Source organism: Phoxinus phoxinus (genome assembly GCF_949152265.1).
Source record: "Phoxinus phoxinus genome assembly, chromosome: 13".
Classification (NCBI taxonomy): Eukaryota; Metazoa; Chordata; class Actinopteri; order Cypriniformes; family Leuciscidae; genus Phoxinus; species Phoxinus phoxinus.
In genome coordinates, this window is record NC_136888.1 from 33,134,036 (window position 1) to 33,155,519 (window position 21,484).

A 21,484-nucleotide genomic window follows, 5' to 3' on the forward strand; every position below is an offset into this window, starting at 1 on the left:
CACGCACGCACACACACACATGCACACACACACACACACACAGACAGAGAGAGAGAGAGAGACACAAACATACACAGACAGAGAGAGAGGGAGAGAGACACACACACACACACATACACACACACACACACACACAGAGAGACGCAGAGAGAGAGACGCACAAACACACACACACACACACACAGAGAGAGAGAGAGAGTGAGAGAGAGGCACACACACACACAGAGAAAGAGGGAGACATACACACACACAGAGAGAGAGAGAGAGTGAGAGAGAGGCACACACACACACAGAGAAAGAGGGAGACATACACACACACAGAGAGAGGGAGACACACGCACGCACAGAGAGAGAGAGAGACACAGAGAGAGAGAGGGAGAGAGACACATACACACAGAGAGAGAGGGAGAGAGAGACACACACACACACACACTCACACACACACACACACACACAAAGAGAGAGGGAGACACACACACACACAGAGAGAGAGAGAGACACACACACATAGTGGGGGAGAGAGACACACACACAGAGAGAGGGAGAGAGAGACACACACACAGAGAGAGAGAGACACACACACACACACACACACTTAATGTGTTTTCTTGTTGTATGAGCACACACACACACAAAACAAAATACACTGAAACATCAGGGATTTTTTTTACATTGTGGTTGTGATGAAGTATATATAAAAAATAATGAATCTACAACAAATATAAATGTACACTACTGGTCAAAAGTTTCTCTTCTGCTCACCAAGGCTACATTTATTTGATCAAAAGTAAAACATAAATATTATTACACTTTAAAATTACTTCTATGTAAAAATTTTTTTTTTTTTTTTTACTGACTCCAAACAATCGCGTTCGACTGAACAATGTAAAAATGAGGAGATATATTTGGATGTGATGAGATCCCCTCCTCACTGATCAGTTATTGTGATTGTGAGTCTGCATGCTGAGATATTGAGGATGTGTGTGTGATGTGTCAGTGTGTGTGTGTGTGTGTGTGCTCCTGGAACGTGTGTGTGCTCCTCCGTCAGTGTTTGTCTTGTTGTGTTGCTGTCGGCTGGAGAGGTTTGATGTGTCACTCATGATGTCAGAGCGGCACGTTCATTCCCGCTCCACATCCACTCAAATACACCAGCATTAATAATGATAACAATAGTCCTCTCCCTTCCAAGTGTGCCACTTTTTTATTACATTTAATACTGATAATACTGATTTCTGTCTTATTACTTTTTTAATATTTAATATTTTACTCAAATCAAATAAGTAACAAAAAAATACAAAAATGCATGATAATATATTAGTTTCATTTATTTATTTATTATTATTAGTAATTTATTTTTTATTACATTTTTGCCATTTCATGTTTTAGGGAATTTATTTTTATTTATTACACTAACACATTTAATTATTTAGTTTATTAGCAATAATACTTATTATAAATGCTTATTTATAATACTTATTTCTGTCTTTTGAATTTGGTGTAAAATATAAAATTTAGACAAATATTAATAATAAAAGTATAAAATGTATTTTTATTATTTTTTTATTATAATTTTTATTAGTGAGTTTATTTTTATTTATTACAATAATACATTTAATTATTTTATTTATTAGCAAATTAAATGTCAGACATTTAGTGCTGATATACTTATTTCTGTCTTTTTGATTTTGAAGTAAAACATAAAATGTAGAAATAATATTAAAAAGGTTAATGCATGCATGGTAATATATTAGCTTCATTTTTTATTTTATTGTTTTTTATTATTATTATTATTATTAGTGCAGTGCCCGTGCAAAATCAGTTTTTGTGTGTGTTTATTACACAGTAGCGATAACGTTAAACAAACCAGAATAAATTATGATATTCAGAAGTATCTGAGTAAAGTAAAAGTAAAATTCAGCGTAGAAAACTAAAATTGCTACGCTTGAGCAAACAGTTTGTGAATAGGCTACTACAAATGATGGCCGTGAATAAAATATAATATTGAGAACAGAAGTAAACAGTCAGTATGTTTCCATCCACACGTTTTTATCCGAATGAAGTGATATCGAATGAAAAATGCCTTGTGGAAACTGTAAAATTCGATTGAATTTCATGAATATCGACTCAAATGAAATACGTTCGGTCAGATTTGATCTTGATCGATATACGGCTTATGCGATAAACGCTGATGGAAACGTTATTTGTCGAATAAATAATGAATTGCATTTTGTCTAGCAAAACTTTGTTCGCAAAATGTCTCAGATCAATTCTATATACCAATGTGATCGCAAAGCAGCGTGTGACGTCATTACGCACAGGTTTTTATTCGCTTTAAAGCTGTTGGATGGAAACACACTTTCACCAGCTTTATTCGCGTTAGTTTTTTTACCGAACTTCAGATAATTCGATTGACAAGTGGATGGAAACTTAGCTAGTGACTTAATGTTTAGCTGACTCAGTGTTTATGTCAGAATGTTCATTTTTAAACCACAACTTCAATGTGTGCTTCTTTTACCGATATATTTAACATATCTTTTGCATTTCTAATCCAAACAACGTCAATCTTGGCACTGCACTTACTCGTGTCCGTAGCAAGATACCGGTCAAGTTTGAAATCCATCGGACTAACGGTTCGAGAGATATGCCATTAACAGACAGGGCCCTATTTTAACGCTCTGAAACGCAAGTGTCAAAGCGCAAAGCGCAAGTAACTTTGTGGGCGGATCCCGGCGCTGTTGCTATTATACCGGCGGGATAAATGCCTCTTGCGCCTGCCGCAAATCTAAAATGTGTTGGTCTGAAGTAGCTTCATTATTCATAGGTGTGGTTTGGGCGTAACGTGAAATAAACCAATCAGAGCGTCCTCTCACATTCCCTTTAAGAGCCGGCGCGCTTGTTCCGCGGCGGATTGCTATTATAACGGCGGATTTGCCGGCGCACGCCAGGAGCGGTTCACAGCCGAGGAGACCGACGTTCTCGTCAGGACCGTAAAACACAGAGAAGTGACATTGGGGATGATGGGAGAAACCCAAATTAGCTTCGGTTAAACAGGCGTATAATTTGGGTAAATGTGTAGCCTAATCTAGATTTTTTTAAAAATAATCTAGATAGATCTTTTTCACATCTTCACGGACACAACAATGATTTCCCTCGTGTGTTAATATTTTTCCTTGTAATAATGTATGATTTGCAAAAATGAAAACTGCTGCGTCTGTTTATATTAGAGAATCAAAGTGGATGCGCGTTAACATTATGGCCAAGCACGCGCCCTTAAAATACCACATCACTAACCCGCAACGCGCCACTGTCTTTAGACTGGGTTTTTCCTGGTCAGTGGCGGAGTTGCTTTCTAAAACTGGAAAATAGCACCAGGGAAGTTTTGCGCCGGAACACACTCCTCTTTTCACTGAACCGCCCCCGCGAGCGCAAGTTCATTCCCTAATTTACCGACGTGCGTCTGTGGAGGGAAAAGTCCGCTGTGCGCTGGTGCAGAATAGGAATGATACATGCGTCAGTGTTCAAAGTCAATTGCGCAGGGTGCAAGATAGGGCCCACAGTGTTGCCAGATTGGGACGGTGATTTCCCCACTCCAAGAAACTCCAAGAAAAAAACGCCCAAAATTTTACTACCAAAATAATGTGATATAATTTACTTTTAACAACACAACGATGATAAAATAAAATAAAAACTAAAAAAAATTCCCAGGAAAACGGATCAAAACAGGGCAATAATTAAGGAGAATTAGCATATATGACTTTAAATGTCTAGGTAGACACTGTCAAAACGGCAATCAAAAAGTGAACCGATGACTTTAACCCTCGGAAGAACATAACGCAGAATTTAGCAGTCAAAACTGATTCATTGTTGATTCAAACCTTTTCCAGCCGCTGTCAGGGACGAGTAGAGAGCATGCAGTCTGGACGGTGTAGACGTTGCAGATGTCTGGTTCGGCTAGTGTGCACATGACCATGGAAAGGAGTCGTCCCATATTCAATTTCAATTCAAGTCATTAAACTGTGCTCTCCTTATCGGTTATTCACCATCGAGTCATCAACTCCCACATGTACGTTTTTAGAGTTGCTCACGATCTCATCTTTACTGTAGATGCAACTTACTGTACAGTATGTCACTTTGGCATTAGCGATCACTTCAATATACAGCTATCGCGCTAAATCGCGTCTTCCTGCTGATCGCTCGTTGATTGGCTAAAAGTGCGTGCTCGTCGGTGACGTCAACACCAACGCCAGCTGACTCTTCTGCATGGGTGTGTGTGTTGTAATGTCATGATGACTGATTTTTATGGACTACATGCACACTTTAGTTTAGTTTTTTAACCAATTATACTTTAAAATGTAGATGTTTGAAAACCGCCGAACTGACCCCAAACCAGCCCAAATTTTGTCCACCCGCCCAAACCCTTTTTTACCCGCACAATCAAATTCAAAACCGGGAACCCGCTCAATCTGGCAACACTGTTAACAGACAAGACGTTTCTGTAATTTATAGATAGATTATTAATTTCAGCAAACATCATTTGGGGTCAAAAAGACCCAGAATGGCTTAGAAGGATTAAAACTGTGTTGATCTTCAGTTTGATTGTTGTTTTCTGTAGATTTGGCGATGCAGCTCAACCAAGGGAAGTTTGAGTATAACGGCTCGTGTGGGTAAGTGTAAATCATCTACTGAGTAATTACACTGAATAACTCAACTAGAGGAGTTTTATCTAAACATAATGCAGTGCACTTGTGTGTGTGAAGCTTTAGAGTAGTGTTGTCTGTGCTGGGAAAAAGTTGCAGGAAATGTTTCACATCAAATTAAAAGTAGGCTACTGTACGTTTGACGGCTGCGCTATTCATTATTACTCAAGTTTTTTGACAGTTATTGCAAAAATGAACCATCATCTGCTCACAAATGAGGCAGTTACTCTGACACAATTATCACTAGACAAAGCATCATTATGAGTTTCACTTACAGAGGGAAAAATACGACGCTTCATAAAGTTTAAAAGATCAAAAGTTTCATTCAATCATCATCAATTCAAATCTGTTTTATTTATAAAGCACATTTAAAATCAACCTTGGTTGGCCATGTGCTGTACAGTAAAAAAAAAAAAAAAGCAAGAAATATAAAAGTTAAGTCATTTTAAATGGATAGTTCACTTTGAAATTAAATATTGGTATGTTTTATCTTACCTCAAGGGCATCCAAGATGTAGGGGTCTATGTTTCCGCAGTAGTTTCAATTTTGATATTTTTATCTTGTTCTTGTCTGTCAGTCATATAATGCAGGTCTACGGTCACCACCCCTTTACAGAGAAGTCCAAATTAAACAATTCCCCATCGTAAGTACACACTGATGGCCTAAGACATGAAACGAGTGGTTTGTGTGAGAAAACGAACAGTATTTATATAGTTTTTACCTCTTGTACACAACCACGTCCAAGTGATCTGAGGGCGCGCGCACTTCCTGGTGTGTGACGTGTGCGCTTCCTGGTGTGTGACGTGTGCGGCGGAAGTGATCTCTCGTGCGTGTACGTCACTCATTGTTTACACAGAACAGAGATTGTAGGTAGGACGGCTAATAGAAATGGTACTAATTTGCGCTTATCCGGGATGTTTAACCCTCAGGGGTCTGAGGTGTTTTCTGGGTCCTGGAGGTGTTCTGACATGCTCTAACATTTGTGCTTATTTCTGTTACTTGTGACATTTTCATGACTAAAGTATTATTACACTGCATTCAGCACAAACTCTGCTACAATAATATGTCAGCAGCATGTATGTAAAAGTTTGTAGTTTTGAGATAATAACATTTATGCGTGGTTTGTGAAAATGACCAAAAAAAAAGTCACTGAAATAATGTCATGAAAGACAAACTAATTATTTCGTCGCAAGGCTTTTGAAAATTGTATCACGTAGCCTAGAATATTTGCTCCAAAACTATGTGAAAATCATCCTGAATACTCATTCAGATAAGACAATATATTGATTTAAAATTTGTATGACATGTTTTGTGTAAGAAAGCTTTATGCGAGGAGGCGTTAACCACCATGAATATTGAGTGTTTCACACCTGAGAGAGACAAAGAGCCTCCCATAATGGCCCTATTAGGAGCTCTCAGGCACTATCATTACATTACCTTGCACAAAGAATGAGGAGATTTAAAAAAAAATGGCTTTTTGATTGTTTGAATTTATTTACAACACAACATCATCCAAAGATACACAACAAATGGCAAAAAGCACATTATTTAACACACTGAACTAAAGACAGAGACTTAAAGGATAATTCCGGTATTTAACACCTTGAGTCTATATTGTAGTTTGTTTTGGATGAACAAGAGTGGTGGACAACATTTTTTTGACAATGGTTCCTCTCTCGAGTTTTTGACTATAAAAGAATTGGCCATGGACCCATTTAACATTGGAGTCAATGTGCATGTCCGAAAATGTCATTAAAACAACCTTTAACATTAGTTTTCAAAACTGTGCAACTCACCGAGTGATTAGTGATGTTAGTTGATGTTCCAGAAACAAAAAGTGTTGCGAAATACAGTTTCTGTCGTGTTTTATTCGTCATTTTGTAAAATCCCATTGAATTCTGTTGAAGGACTGAGTGCTCGAAAATGACGAATAAAACACGACAGAAACTGTATTTCGCAACACTTTTTGTTTCTGGAACATCAACTAACATCACTAATCACTCGGTGAGTTGCACAGTTTTGTAAACGAACATTATTGGCTGTTTTAATGACATTTTCGGACATGCACATTGACTCCAATGTTAAATGGGTCCATGGCCAATTATTTTATAGTCAAAAACTCGAGAGAGGAACCATTGTCAAAAAAAATTTGTCCACCACTCTTGTTCATCCAAAACAAACTACAATATAGACTCAAGGTGTTAAATACCGGAATTATCCTTTAACCAGTCACACACCTTTCCTTTCCTGAAACATAGTGCATACCTGTCATTTCCAAGGTGTTTGATTTTTCACTTTACCTCCTCATGCTCATGTTGAAGTCAGCAGGACGGGTAGCTACCTAAAAAATATATATATATATAAAAAAGCTGTGAGCATGCTGATATCAAGAAGAAACCAGGGCTGCATGATTGTGGGAATACATTTTAGATTTCTGGTGAAAATTCCTTTTTAAAATTTACAAAACACACACACACACACACACATATATATATATATTTGTTGTGCCTTGTAGGCATATACCACTGCAAAAAATGATTTTCTTACTTAGTATTTTTGTTTTGTTTCCAGTCCAAATATCTAAAAATTATTAAATCAAGAAGCATTTACTAGAGAAGTAAAATGACATAAGAAATTCTATTTTGTTTTAAGATAAAAATAAAGTAATTTAAGTAATTTTTGCTTAAAACGAGCAAAATTATCTGCCAATGGGGTAAGCAAAAAAATCTGAATTCGAATAGAAAACAAGAAAAAAAATCTTAATTCAAATGGAAACCAAGAATTTTTTGCTTACCCCATTGGCAGATAATTTTGCTCGTTTTAAGCAAAAATTACTTAAATTACTTTCTTTTTATCTTAAAACAAAATAGAATTTCTTATGTCATTTTACTTCTCTAGTAAACACTTCTTGGTTTAAGAATTTTTAGATATTTGGACTGGAAACAAAACAAAAATACTAACTAAGAAAGTATTTTTTGCAGCAGGGTTGAATCAAATAATAAGAACAGTATAGCAGGCATAGTTAAAAAGGAACACTTCAGTAACACTACACTAGAGAAAAACATATTGATTATCATATGTTACTTCAAATGTTTACATCGATATGACGTTATGAAATGAGATTGGAGTAAAATCATGGTTTGCTTTTCAAACGCACGTCTCGCGACTGCGTTTTCAAACTCTCACAGCGCGTGCAGGGGACATTCACTGAAGCATCGAGCAACAGTTCAATGGCAATATGAAGTTTATGCAACAATAACACTAACTAATATAATTCAGGATTATTTCTTACCTTAAAATCGTTCTTGTCTTCAAATCGCGATCTTCTTCTTCAGATGTAAACCCAATAATCTCACAGCATGTCTTCCAAACTCGACGACTGAAGAGGACTGATAAAGTTTGCCGCTTTGTTGTTGAGGTAATGGGGGCGTTCGCGCGACACATGGACGATTTGCATCTCTATATGTTTTGCGCGTGTGGGTGTGGTCACATTAAAACTAATGAGGAAGGGTTAGAGAAACTGAATATCTTGTTGGTTTTATACAAATTACTTAAACAGAGAATATTTGTTTTCGTTTTGAATCAGATAATTTAAAACTACACACTTAAATGATTATAAATATATAGAGCTCACAAATGTGTGACAAGTATTCGCTGAGTATTTTAAATGTTTAGAGACGTGCTCAAGAAAAAAAAGTTCACGAGACGGAGAGGCAGAAAGCACACCCTGTTTAATTTCTTTATTTTACAAAAGCACAACGTTTTGTTTTGATTGTAAGTGGACACATACAAAAGTAGACATCTCACAGATTCTTTTTTCATTTTTATTAAGTCTGTATGACCACAAATGACGGAGTATTTTAAGTTTATTCAGCTGCTATGTGAAAAAAAACGCGCAAATCACGCCGGCGTGATTGCCGACCCCAGGGGGTTAAACCGACGTAAAAGAAAACAATTACGTATGTTTTCTTTCCGGCGCTTGCGCAGACTAAGCCAGAACGCGCGCACACGTCACACACCAGGAAGCGCACACGTCACACACCAGGAAGCGCGCACGCCCAGATCACTTGGACGTGGTTGTGTACAAGAGGTAAAAACTATATAAATACCGTTCGTTTTCTCACACAAACCTCTCGTTTCGTGTCTTAGGCCATCAGTGTGTACTTACGATGGGGAATTGTTTAATTTGGACTTCTCTGTAAAGGGGTGGTGACCGTAGACCTGCATTATATGACTGACAGACAAGAACGGTTTGACCTAAAAATATTAAAATTTAAACTACTGCGGAGACAAAGACACCTACATCTTGGATGCCCTTGAGGTAAGATAAAACATACCAACATTTAATTTCAAAGTGAACTATCCCTTTAAGCGAGATCGTGGGACAGACAAGAGATGTTGATCTCTTGATCTAAGTGATCTGGATGGATAGTGAGTGACAATTAAGTCAGAAAGGTATTTGGGTTGCTAAGTTGGTTGCTAAGAGTTTTATAAACAAATAATACGATTTTAAAATCAATTCTGTATCGGACTGGTAACCAATGCAGAGAACGTAGGGTTGAGGGGGATGTGATCTCGTTTTCGTGAGCAGACGGGCAGCCGTGTTTTGGACCATCTGGAGACGAGAGATGGAAGAGAGAGGTAACCCGACATATAATGAGTTACAGCAGTCGAGTCGTGTTGAGATAAAAGCGTGAACAATTGTTTCAAAGCTATCCCGGTTTAAAAACTGGCTTGACTTTGGCTAACCGGCGTAAATGGCTCTAACTGTGGCATTGATTTGATGATCACATGGGTCTTTTTTTATTTATTGAGATGTATACATCACATGAAAGCTGAATAAATCATCTTTCCATTGATGTGTGGTTTGTTAGGATAGGACAATATTTGCTCGAGACACAACTATTGAAAATCTGGAATCTAAGGATGCAAAAAAATCGAACATTGAGAAAATCTCCTTTAAAGTTGTGCATTTATGTTCACGATTGTGCGGCATTCACTCACAAAAATACATGTTTGATATATTTACGGTAGGAAATTTACTAAATATCTTCATGGAACATGATCTTAATATCCTAATGATTTTTGGCATAAAAGAAAAATGGATAATTTTGACCCATACAGTGTATAGTTGCTATTGCCACAGATATACCCGTGCGGCTCCAGACTGGGTTTGAGATCCAGGGTCTGGTTTCTTCTGTAAAGCCTCATCAGTTGTCAGTGTTAATTTGCTGATCCACGCTGTGAGTCGCGCCACGACAGTGTGAAACTCCAAACATATTAATCAACACATTAATCAAGGCAAAGCAGCGCAATATCCATTAGCATTGTGTTTAGCGGTGTGGATGAAACGGATCAGCGAGTGCTGCTGATACACAAGCTCTGCTGCTGGTCTCTCACAGGTTTCTTCTGAAGCCGGACTTCATGCGCCGGCCCGACCGCATGTTCGACCCGTTCTCAGAGACGCCGGTGGACGGAGTGATCGCCGCCACATGCAGTGTCCAGGTGTGTGTCCTTTCAGTCCTCTTTACTAACACACCTTTCACAGGATTCCTGTGGTCATGGGAAATCTGCAATCAGGCCTGGAGAACCACACGAGTGTCTTTAGTGAACCTGCGTCTGTCTCTTGATTTGAGCCGTTTCTTTTCTGTAAATCAGTCAGACAGACTCAATGATTCATTAGGCAATTTGTCTGAATATTGATTTATATAAATCTATTTATTTACATTTATTAATTTAAATATATATATTTTTAATCAGTTCTTTCCAATTAATCAGCTAAATGGTTTATTAAGCAATTTATTTACTTATTTACATCAATTTAGTTATATTTTTTATCTAAATCTACTTATTTACATTTATTAATTAAAATATATTTGAATTTATTGAAATTGGTTCTTTTCAATGAATAAGTTAGACAGATAAATTAATCAGTAGGAAATAATTTTTTTTATTCCATTTATTTACATCTATTTAAATTTACTTTAATAGGTTATTTTCAGTGAATCAGTCCGACAGACTAAATGATTCATTAGACACTTTGTCTGAATATTTCTTTATTTCTTTATTTATTTAAATAATTGTTTTATATCTATTTGAATCCATTTGCATTTATATATCTATTATCTATTCAATGATCAGTCAGACAGACTAAATGATCCATTAGGCATTTTGTCTGATTATTTATTTATTTAAATCTATTTAAATCAGTTCATTCCAATGAATCACTAAATTGTCTATTAAGCAATTTGTCTGAATATTTATTCATTCATTCATTCATTCATTCATTCATTCATTCATTCATTCATTCACATCTATTTATTTATATTTACATTTAAATCGGCTCTTTTCAATGAATCAGTTGTTAGACAGACTAAAATGAATCATTAGTGAATTCGTATTAATAATTTTTTTTTTAAATTCATTTAAATTTATTTATTTAAAACCATTTACTTAAATTATTTGTTTTTATTTATTATTTTTAAAATCTTTATCCAGTAACCACGAACAATTTAAAAGGTCTTGAAAAAAATCATGGACACTGATTGGTGAAAAAGTCCAGCAATTCTTCCTTTAAACCAAGTGGTTCTCTTTTAGTCAACTAAACTTTGACATATGTGACCCTGGATCACAAAACCAGTCACATGGGTCGATTTTTTAACATTGAGATTTATGCATCACATGAAAGCTGAATAAATAATCTTCCCATTGATGTGAGGTTTGTTAGGATAGGACAATATTTGGTCGAGACACAACTATTGTAAATCTGGAATCTGAGGGAGCAAAAAAATCGTGTGCAAGTTGTGCATTTATGTTCACGATTGTGCTGCATTCACTCACAAAAATACATGTTTTATATATTTACAGAAGGATATTTACAAAATATCTTCATGGAACATGATCTGAATATCCTAATGATTTTTGGCATAAAAGAAAAATGGATCATTTTGACCCATACAGTGTATAGTTGGCTATTGCCACATATTTACCCGTGTGACTCCAGACTGGGTTTGTGGTCCAGGGTCATGTATTGCCTGAATAATAACAGGCATGTTCACTAAATAATAACACTTATGGTTTAATGACACAGACATACTGAGCACTGAGGTTTGTTAGTGCTTGTTAATTATGTAAAATGTGATAAGTGTACTGTTAATCACCCACTATAAAGCGTCTGCTGAGTGACTGCTCACCAGCTATTTTATAAAATGCTCTGAGAGTGAGTGGAGTGTGTGTGTCCAGGTGATTTCTGGACAGTTTTTGTCCGATAAGAAGATCGGCACGTACGTGGAGGTGGACATGTACGGGCTCCCCACGGACACCATCCGTAAAGAGTTTCGCACCAGGATGGTGATGAACAACGGGCTCAATCCGGTGTACAATGGAGAATCATTTGTCTTCAGAAAGGTAACCTTTATGCCAGCGACGTCTCCGTCTCGATTATGTCACGTTACGATCTTCTTACCCTGAAGAGCCGAGGCGCTCACTCTTAATGATTCTTAAATTGCAGCTCAGAATATCAATGACATAATGACTTCCCATCATTATCCAGAACGTATAAGACGTGGACTTGTACAGTGAACTTTAATTATATCTACATGAGCTCAATGAAGTAGTTACTATAGAGATCTGAACGCGGCAGTATAATTATCCACGCTGTTCTTTGATTAAACGCAACCGGAGAGTTTTTGAAGCATCTTTACATACAGGTGAAACTGGAAAAATGAGAATATGGTGCAAAAGTTCATTTATTTCAGTAACTCAACTTAAAAGGTGAAACTAATATATTATATAGCCTCATTACATGCAACGTGAGATATTTCAAGCCTTTATTTGTTATAATGTTGATGATTATGGTTTACAGCTTATGAAAACCTTTTCACAATATTCTCATTTTGAGTTTGGGGTTTTCATAAGCTGTAAATCATCAAAATTATAACAAATAAAAGCTTGAAATATCTCACTTTGCATGTAATGAGGCTATATAATATATTAGTTTCACCTTTTAAGTTGAGTTACTGAAATAAATGAACTTTTGCACCATATTCTAATTTTTCCAGTTTCATCTGTACAAACCACAGTTCATATAAGTCTACTAAAGGCATACAGTAGTTTTATATGAGGAACAGAGCCATTCGGTGTGATCCATAAAGCACACACTCTTTTGAAGTCATCTGATGTTGTATAGATTTATCAAATCACCCAGAAAACAGGCCTTCACACTTCTGTGATTATTGAAACGTGTTTATTTTATTATCATTTATTATTATTAGTTGTAATAGTAGTAACGGTATTTGTTTATTTTATTTATTTGTCTGTATTTTATTTATTTTTAAATGAAGGTTTTGGCAATTCTATATATTAAAGTGCTATTTTTTTGTATTATATGCATAATTATGCATGTTACTTTGTAACATAATTATTTTTTTCTTAAAAATCACAAAAAACATTGTGTGTAGTTACGACATGCATAACAAAAAATGTGTTTTTGAATCGGAATGGGATTTAATATTTTAATATTTTATGTAATATTCTGTGCTCCTTTGAAAAAATATGAGGGTGGATAAATAATGAATAAAGCAAACCTAAATATATAAAGCACACACCAAAATATTGAGGTGCAAGTTATGAAGAAATTGCATTAAGAAAAGAATGATAATCGTGCAAATTCTTAGGCTTATTTATTTAAGCCTACTGATAAATTAATCAAATCAATCACAAATGAATCTGGCTGAGAATTTTCATCCAAAAGATAATATATTATATTATCTCATTATTGTGTTAAACGAGAAAAGCATCAAATAAACATTACAAAAAGTAGCTTTAAAAATAAATATTTTGATATTTTGAACTTTTCGGCTACAACGACCATGATTTTTATTTATTTTTAATTTATTTTTTATTAATATATATATTTACAGTCTGTTTATTGCAGATCAGAGGTGGCATGCATGCATTTACACTGCAGTTATAATTGCATAAATAATGCTATGAGATGAATGGGTATTAAAGGGATTTTTGACCCAAAAATGTTAATTCTGTCATCAAATACTCTCAGCTTTTAGGCTTTATTATTTAATATTCTAAGTCACCGTCTCTCTTGTTTTGCTTTTGAAACTCAAAAACACAAGCAGAGTAAATAACACTTGAACGCCTCGATCCCAAAGGTAATCCTGCCGGATCTGGCTGTGCTCCGGGTGGCCGTGTACGATGACAACGGTAAGCTGATCGGACAGCGGATCCTCCCGCTGGATGGACTGCAGTCTGGCTATAGGCACATCTCCCTGAGAAATGAGTACAACAAGCCTCTGTCTCTGGCCACCGTCTTCTGCAACATCATCCTCAAGACATACGTGCCCGACGGCTTCGGAGGTGAGGACACTAACATGAGGAAAAACTAGTTCTCTGAGTTTCATCACAAGTCTTTACGCTGCCAGATCTTTTCCTTTCAGCGATCGTAGATGCCCTGTTTGATCCCAAAAAGTTCTTATCCGTGTGTGAGAAAAGAACGGACCAAATGAGAGCCATGGGCATTGAGACGGTGAGCGTCTGCATCATTAATGCACACACAACCTTGAGAAGTCTTGTTCATGTACTTTAATCAGTTCTTCATGTACCAATCGACTGCTGTCATTAAACTTTCAGCATTAATGTGTTTCTGTGGCACAACGATGTTCTTGCTCGCTTCTGATGCGCTTTTCAGGTTTTTCTCACTTGTGCATTTATTTGACACACATGTTGGCCACTTCATTTTACATGCACAAATGTTTTGACAAAATTATTAAAAAAGTATAACTCTTGCTTCATATGTGACCTGATCCAGCAAAATGAGTCACAGTGACCCACATTTCAAAATTGAGATTTTGGTATTAATGGAAAGCTTTCAAATGATATCCTAGTCAAAGTCATACCTTGAATGCTTGTAAAGATGCACACATTTGAAATATGGTCGTCTCTCTTTTTCCAATTGAAACCCTGAGAAAATCGCTTTTAACGTTTTTTTTGGCCGTTTTTTGTTGATATCTTTCAAAATCCATTGCATTTAAAAGGATAAAATATTTATTTTACAGCTTTATTTGACCAAAGACATTAATATATAACACGACATTTCTCAAATTAATAATATTTCATCTTTCTGAGGAGATCTTGAGCTTGTTGATCTTGACAGGAGGACGGGACCAATCGCGTGCCGGTCAGTCGAAACGGGGCTGCCCATTGACAAATGATCAGCGTTTGTGTACATTTCTAAGCTTTTTGATTGGTTCTATACAACGTGTAACACCATATTTGGAGAGCAGAGATCGTGAGGTTTCAGGGGATACCCGGGACACGCTCAGAGTTTATAAACGCTCTAACTTTGTAAACTTTAATAGTCATTTAAATACCTTTACTGAATTATCTGGACTACTAAACTTTGGGAGATTATTTTTGAATGTCTGTTCTTTAAAAAAAAAAAAAAAATCTATTATTTCATTGTTTTTCCACATAATCGGCCCATATCTTAAAATGGAACGTTGCGACTTCCGCTTGAAATGGAAAATGGAACGTTGCAACGGGAAATGGAACGTTGCGACTCAAAATGGAACATTGTGACTCATTTCGCCAGGGCGGGTCACATATAATGCAGAATCCAGTCATTAACTTCCCCTCCACGCTGTGAAGGAGAATGATGTTGTTTAATGAACTCTGGGTGTTTATTCAGTCAGATATTGCTGATGTGCCGAATGACCGCTGGATGGGGAATAAGAAGCGGAGAGTGAATTCGGCCGCGATGACACCGCAGAAGGACTCTGGGAAACTGGGACAAAATGCGGTCACCTGTTCAAAAGAGGGTAACTATAGAAGTGTAGAGATCTGCATGGGCAGTGGCTCTGTGTAGGAGAAATACAAATACATAAATCAGTCCGTAAGAGTATAGAGATATAAAATCAATGTGGAGGGCACATCAGATAATTTTATCAGTTTTGAGCTAATAATTTTTATATATTAAATATATATCAATATTTTTTTATAATAATTAATCTAATGTGATGGCATTCAGATATTAAGTGTGGGAAGTGTATAAACGATTAATCGCGATTAATCGCATCCAAAATAAAAGTTTGTGTTTACATAATATGTGTGCGTTAGAGTGCGGATCGGGCCGAATTTTTCAGTCCGAGCCCGGCCCGCGTCCGACAGAGCAGTAACCGAACCCGACCCGAGCCCGACAGGCACAAAGATATTTATGTTCGAGCCCGACCCGAGCCCGACCCGAGCCCGACAGTTAAAATCCCATTTTTTTCTCATACTAATGACAATTGTATGTTTGTTTGTGTGGAAAGCCCGCTTTTATTAAGCAACTGTAGGAAGGCAATCGGAAATGTCAACAGGACAAGCGCATCAGCGCGCGGAGCAACAAGCGCTCTTAACACAGGCGCGCGCACATTATGCACGTGTTTCGTTGTCACAACTACATAAACAAATGTCCGCACACAGGAAGACGGATGTCATGGTAATATTTTACATGTATTTTAATCACAAAAACGAACGTTTGCATCAAGTGAAAGCATCAGGCACATCGGCTACCTACATAATAAGCTGTTTTAAATTTAAAATGTTCAATGCCTTATCGCGCTGATGTGACCGAGCCCGACCCGAACCCGAACATCATTTCTAAATATCTGTCCGAACCCGGCCCGGCCCGTCGGGTACCGGCGGGTCCCGTCGGGCTCGGGTCGGGTATCCATCCTCTAGTGTGCGTATTGTGTATAATTATTTTGTATATAATACACACACATGCATGTATATATTTAAGAAAAATATATATTTGAGAAATATTTGCATTTATATTCTGCATATATATTTTTATATAATTTAGAGGGTCAGAGTGATGTTCCTCATAGATATTTTTGTTTTTGTGCAAAAAAAAACCTTTAAACCTCAAGGAACATTAAAATAATCAAACAAATCCATGTGATGACCCCTTTAATCTACATGCATTTCGAATCATTTGCTTGTTCCAGCTTGTTTTTTCTGTCTTTCACTATTGTTGCTTGTCAGATTGAGATATGGCTCCAGTGAGATCTTGGGTAAAAGCTCAGGCAAACTAAAGACTTTGACACTGACATCAAAAAGCAATCCAAGGCTGTCCTACGGCGAAAAACACATCTTTCACAGTCCCTGAAATTCCCCAAATGCGAAACTGTGGCAAAAATCATACATTATGCATCCGTCTTAAAAGATTGCACTGAAGCACACATCTCAATGACCAATCAGTTTATTAGTTTACATTTGCATTTACATATTTTGTTTTGTGAACCTAGATCCATCAATTCTCACTCCTCAACTGACCATCGATGACTTACAGCAAACGAAGGTAACTAACAACCCAACCGGACGTTTCTGTCGGAAAGCATGTGATTTGCATCGCTGAATTATGAAATATAATAAGTGCGGCATTCATGTTTCTATAACCTCTCCCCAGACCTACATGAAGCTAGTCAAGAAGCAGCAGAAAGATGTGGAGGCTTTGAAGAAGAAGCATGCTAAGGTGACCGAAGGCTTTTGTTTCCTTGAGTTCATTGAATTGATTATGAACACTTTGCCGGAGTGTCACACACACTGAAGCCTGTAGGGCAGGAAAACTGACAGCGCGAATACAAAGACAATCCTGCTTCCTATTTCAGGCACACACTGCACTGCAGAGCTCCCACTGCGCTCAAGTGGACAGGATTGTTGCTCAACATGATAAAGAGAAGCAAGCGCTGGAGAAGCAACTCGAAAAAGGCTGCAAGAAAGTGAGGTGAATGTGATATTAGTTTTTCATTACACTTTCACACAGAGATTCTGGAAAATACACGGATAATGTGTCCCGGGATCGTTTGATTTTGGTTCATTCACACTGACAGTGATTTTCCGGGATCTGTGAGTGCGTTCACACACATCTCGTAAAGATCCTGTGACGTCAGGATGTGTTGTAGAAAGGCCAGTCTAGTCTTCCACTATCGCTCTTTCCATTGTAGTCGTGCACTTGGTGGATTAAATTGGTGGACGCAGTGTCTTAAAGGTACAATATGTAAGAATTTTGTAATAAAATATCCCAAAATCACTTGCACAGTGTGATATATTTCCTGCAGTTGTGTACTTACAATCTCCCAAAAGTTCCCAAAGATTTTTAATTTCAGAGAAATTCCCATTTTAAATAATTGGCCATCCCGGAAAACTTGTCGCCTGTCACTGACGTAATATCCGCGTTATCCCTGGTTTCCGCCAGCTCGTTGTCGTGGACCACTGTGTAGTGCGTAACGTCTAGCTCACGCTGTTGTTGTTTCGTTCAAACATTATGGACCATGGCAAGCAGACTTTGGGACTAAAGAAGAACTAAAACAAGGATCAATATCGGCGTGGCGTTTTCGAGATGCCGAGAGCTAGCGTCCGCGACTAACTTCGACTCGACAGAGCTCTTGTACTTTATTAGACAGGTGAGCAAATGTACATAAAACTAATCAATGTTATATAGTTCAACATGATGAAATGATCAGTATGTTATTCTAATGTTGATCTAGCTTACTGCTAGTCTCATACAGACAAACTAACACACAGAATAACATTATAACTTTCAACAATTTTAGTGTGATAGTGTATAGCGAGTGAACAGCGCTGCGTTACCTCACAAGTTTCATTCGTCTAATAAACTGTCCTGTGAGAGTATTAATACAGCACTTGTTGGTAGTTCGGTAGATTAATGTCCTTATTCCTTTATATCCGCGGGACTCGCGTGTGGCGCTGATATCTGTCTCTCATTAGCACTCGCGCTCTGCTTCATCCCAGAGTCATGTTAAAAACATCAATGTATTCACTCATCCATAAATATTATTACATCCATCGGCAGGAAATTTTGCATCATCAACCTACACCTTTGTTATTGTAAGAGGTTAGCGACCCCTAGTGGCGAAAAAAATGACATATTGTATCTTGACGGACGGACGGACGGACGGACGGACGGATGGATGGATGGATGGATGGATGGATGGATGGATAGTTGTTTATTTTAGAGAAACACACTGCAGGACAGTTCTTGACAGGCCAACTATCCAATTACACCCGAATCATTGTAGATCCACATGCTATGACCCTTGTAAAACAAAGCCAGAACATTGTGAAGTATAACAGCTTCTTCTCAGTCATATTTTGAACACGCTCTCATTGTTTGTTCCTCCTCAGTGAAAGTTACAGCCTTGAAATGAGCAGAGACATCGAAAGGCAAATGAAGACCGTAACGACAAATCACAAATCCAAGGTATTAAGTCAAATTTCATTTGTTCCATTCACAGTCCAGCTTCTTGTTTTACAAATGCGAATATTAAAACAAAATGTCCTCATGTGTCTGTACGGCAGGTGAAGGACGTGGTCGCGGCTCACGCGTCTGAATGGGACGAGATGATCAAATGCCACTCGTCTGAAGAACAGCTTGTGAGAGAGCAGCACGTGATCCAGGAGTGTGAGCAGCTCCGGAAGCTGATGTTAGTGGAGCAGGACCAGCAAACACACCAACTCACACTCGTCCATGAGAGGTGAGAGAGAGAGAGAGAGAGGAGAGAGAGAGAGAGAGAGAGAGAGAGAGAGAGAGAGAGAGAGAGAGAGAGAGAGAGAGAGAGATAGAGAGAGAGAGAGAGAGAGAGAGAGAGAGAGAGAGAGAGGTGAGAGAGAGAGAGAGAGAGGGGTGAGAGAGAGAGAGAGAGAGAGAGAGAGAGAGAGAGAGAGAGATGAAAGCTAGTGTAGTGTCCATGAAGTGTCCATCGCTGGCTTCAGGACAATGACCTGCATCGCTGGAGAACTTGGATCTCTCTACAAAGATGTTCTTGTCTTTAAAGCTTTCTGCTTTAATGAATCACACTGTTTCTGAGGTTTGGAAAATGTTGTGGCATGCAGCTAATTTAGTCAACATGAAAAGTGACGCTATTTATATATTTCTAAAATAGTTTATACATATATATATATACATATATATAATTCTTAAATAGTTTATACATTTTTTTATATATATGTATATATATATATATATATATATATATATATATATATATATATATATATACAGTGTATATATATATATATATATATATATAATTCAAGCCTGCATTTATTTGATCAAAAATACAGAAAAAAAATGTAATATTGTGAAATATTATTGCAATTAAAAATTATGGTTTTCTATTTTAATATTCTTTGAAATATAATTTATTTCTGTTATGCAAAGTTTAATTTTAGTTCAGCCATAACATGAACTAACAATGAACACTTGTATTTTTATACTTAACATAAACAAAGCCTAATAAATACTGTAACAAATTATGTATTGCTCAATGTTCATTTTAGTTAATAATTAGTACCTTCTTTTAAAGTGTTACCCAATCCTTCAGAAATCATTCTAATATGTGGATTTTTTTTTTATAAAAATGTTTTTGTTAATCAACAGTTTTTATTTTATTATATTATATTTTTTATAACCTGTGATACTACTTTTAGGATTCTTTGATGAATACAAATATTTTTTTTAAAAAGAACAGCATTTATTTAAAATAGAAATCTTTTGTAACAATATACACCACCGTTCAGAAGTTTTGGAATACCGTAGTTACTTTTATACTTACAATATACTAAAATAGAAAACCATTATTTTAAATTGTAATAATATTTCACAATATTACTGGTTTTCTCTGTATTTTTGAGCAAATAAACACAGCATTAGAGACTTCTTTCAAAAACATTAAAATAGTCATGTTTCCAAACCTTTGACCGGTACAGTATATATAATTTTTAAAATATCATTCATCTATAAAAACTGCACCTTAGTGCCACTTTTCAGCATAAAACCCTGCGTCTTCAAATAACACACACACAATAATTTAACTAGGCAATATATGCGCTATTACACAAACATTTTCATTCAAAACTAGTAAATTTCACAAATATTACAAACATTCTGCAAGTAACATTGATTTAAACTTTGACGGAAAATAGTGTTCTTGTAAAAGATCCGCCAATAAACTTCAAAAAGTATTTTTATACAGTGTGTATTTGATTGTGCCGTGCATTTAAATGAAGTGTGATTATTTTCTGGGCACACGTGCCTCCTTTTTAATGCAGATAGTGCATGCTGGATTAGCAGAGGACATCACTGTGTGTCTGTTAATTGCAATTAACATCTGTGTGCAGTGTCTATTGATCATGTCAGCATTAGTTCATTAACTGATGGATATATCCAGGCATATATCCAGATGTGAAGTCAAGCGCACCGTCAGCGTTCGCAGTCTCGGTGCAGGCGTCAGATCCGGCCGGTATTGTGGGGAATTGCTCCATGCCAAGTGTGAGCTGCACTAATTGTGTGGCATGTTTGTGGCATTACCTGATTTGCATAATTCCTTTAGTGAATCGAGCGCTGAAACAATGCAGTGTATGCTTGCTAAACACTATCAGTGGCGCAGTTCATTCTCTCTGAATTCTCCCTAGTGTGCGTTTCTTATGGGCTTTTGTTCCATACGACGTGTGTGTGTGTGTGTGTGTGTGTGTGTATCTGCTCTTGCAGCTGCTGTTTTGTTCTCTGTGTTCTTATTGTTTATTTTACATTAACTCCACAGAGTTATCAAGCATTTATTATTGCAATTGCACTTTAAACAGCATATACTTTCTTCTTCTGTTGCACAGTGCAAACAAGATATTATCACACCATATGAGTCCTTCTATATAGCAATAACTGTCTCACAAATTAATTTTTTGCTAAAAAATTAAATTAAAATAGTTAA

The 21,484-nt window shown here is 36.8% G+C and overlaps 1 protein-coding gene across 4 annotated transcripts in view; it reads left to right on the forward strand.

Moving 5' to 3' along the window:
- The window catches only part of plcb4a (phospholipase C, beta 4a), a 78,005-nt gene that overhangs the window by 38,505 nt on the left and 18,016 nt on the right, over positions 1-21,484 (forward strand). For all 4 annotated transcript variants that reach the window (XM_079633618.1, XM_079633620.1, XM_079633621.1 and 1 more), the window contains exons 22-32: positions 4,613-4,664; positions 10,100-10,202; positions 11,940-12,104; positions 13,865-14,069; positions 14,150-14,238; positions 15,400-15,529; positions 17,003-17,055; positions 17,164-17,229; positions 17,366-17,481; positions 18,903-18,978; positions 19,077-19,252. In XM_079633618.1, the coding sequence (XP_079489744.1) occupies positions 4,613-4,664; positions 10,100-10,202; positions 11,940-12,104; positions 13,865-14,069; positions 14,150-14,238; positions 15,400-15,529; positions 17,003-17,055; positions 17,164-17,229; positions 17,366-17,481; positions 18,903-18,978; positions 19,077-19,252 (1,231 nt within the window). The remainder of the gene's footprint in view (positions 1-4,612; positions 4,665-10,099; positions 10,203-11,939; positions 12,105-13,864; positions 14,070-14,149; positions 14,239-15,399; positions 15,530-17,002; positions 17,056-17,163; positions 17,230-17,365; positions 17,482-18,902; positions 18,979-19,076; positions 19,253-21,484) is intronic.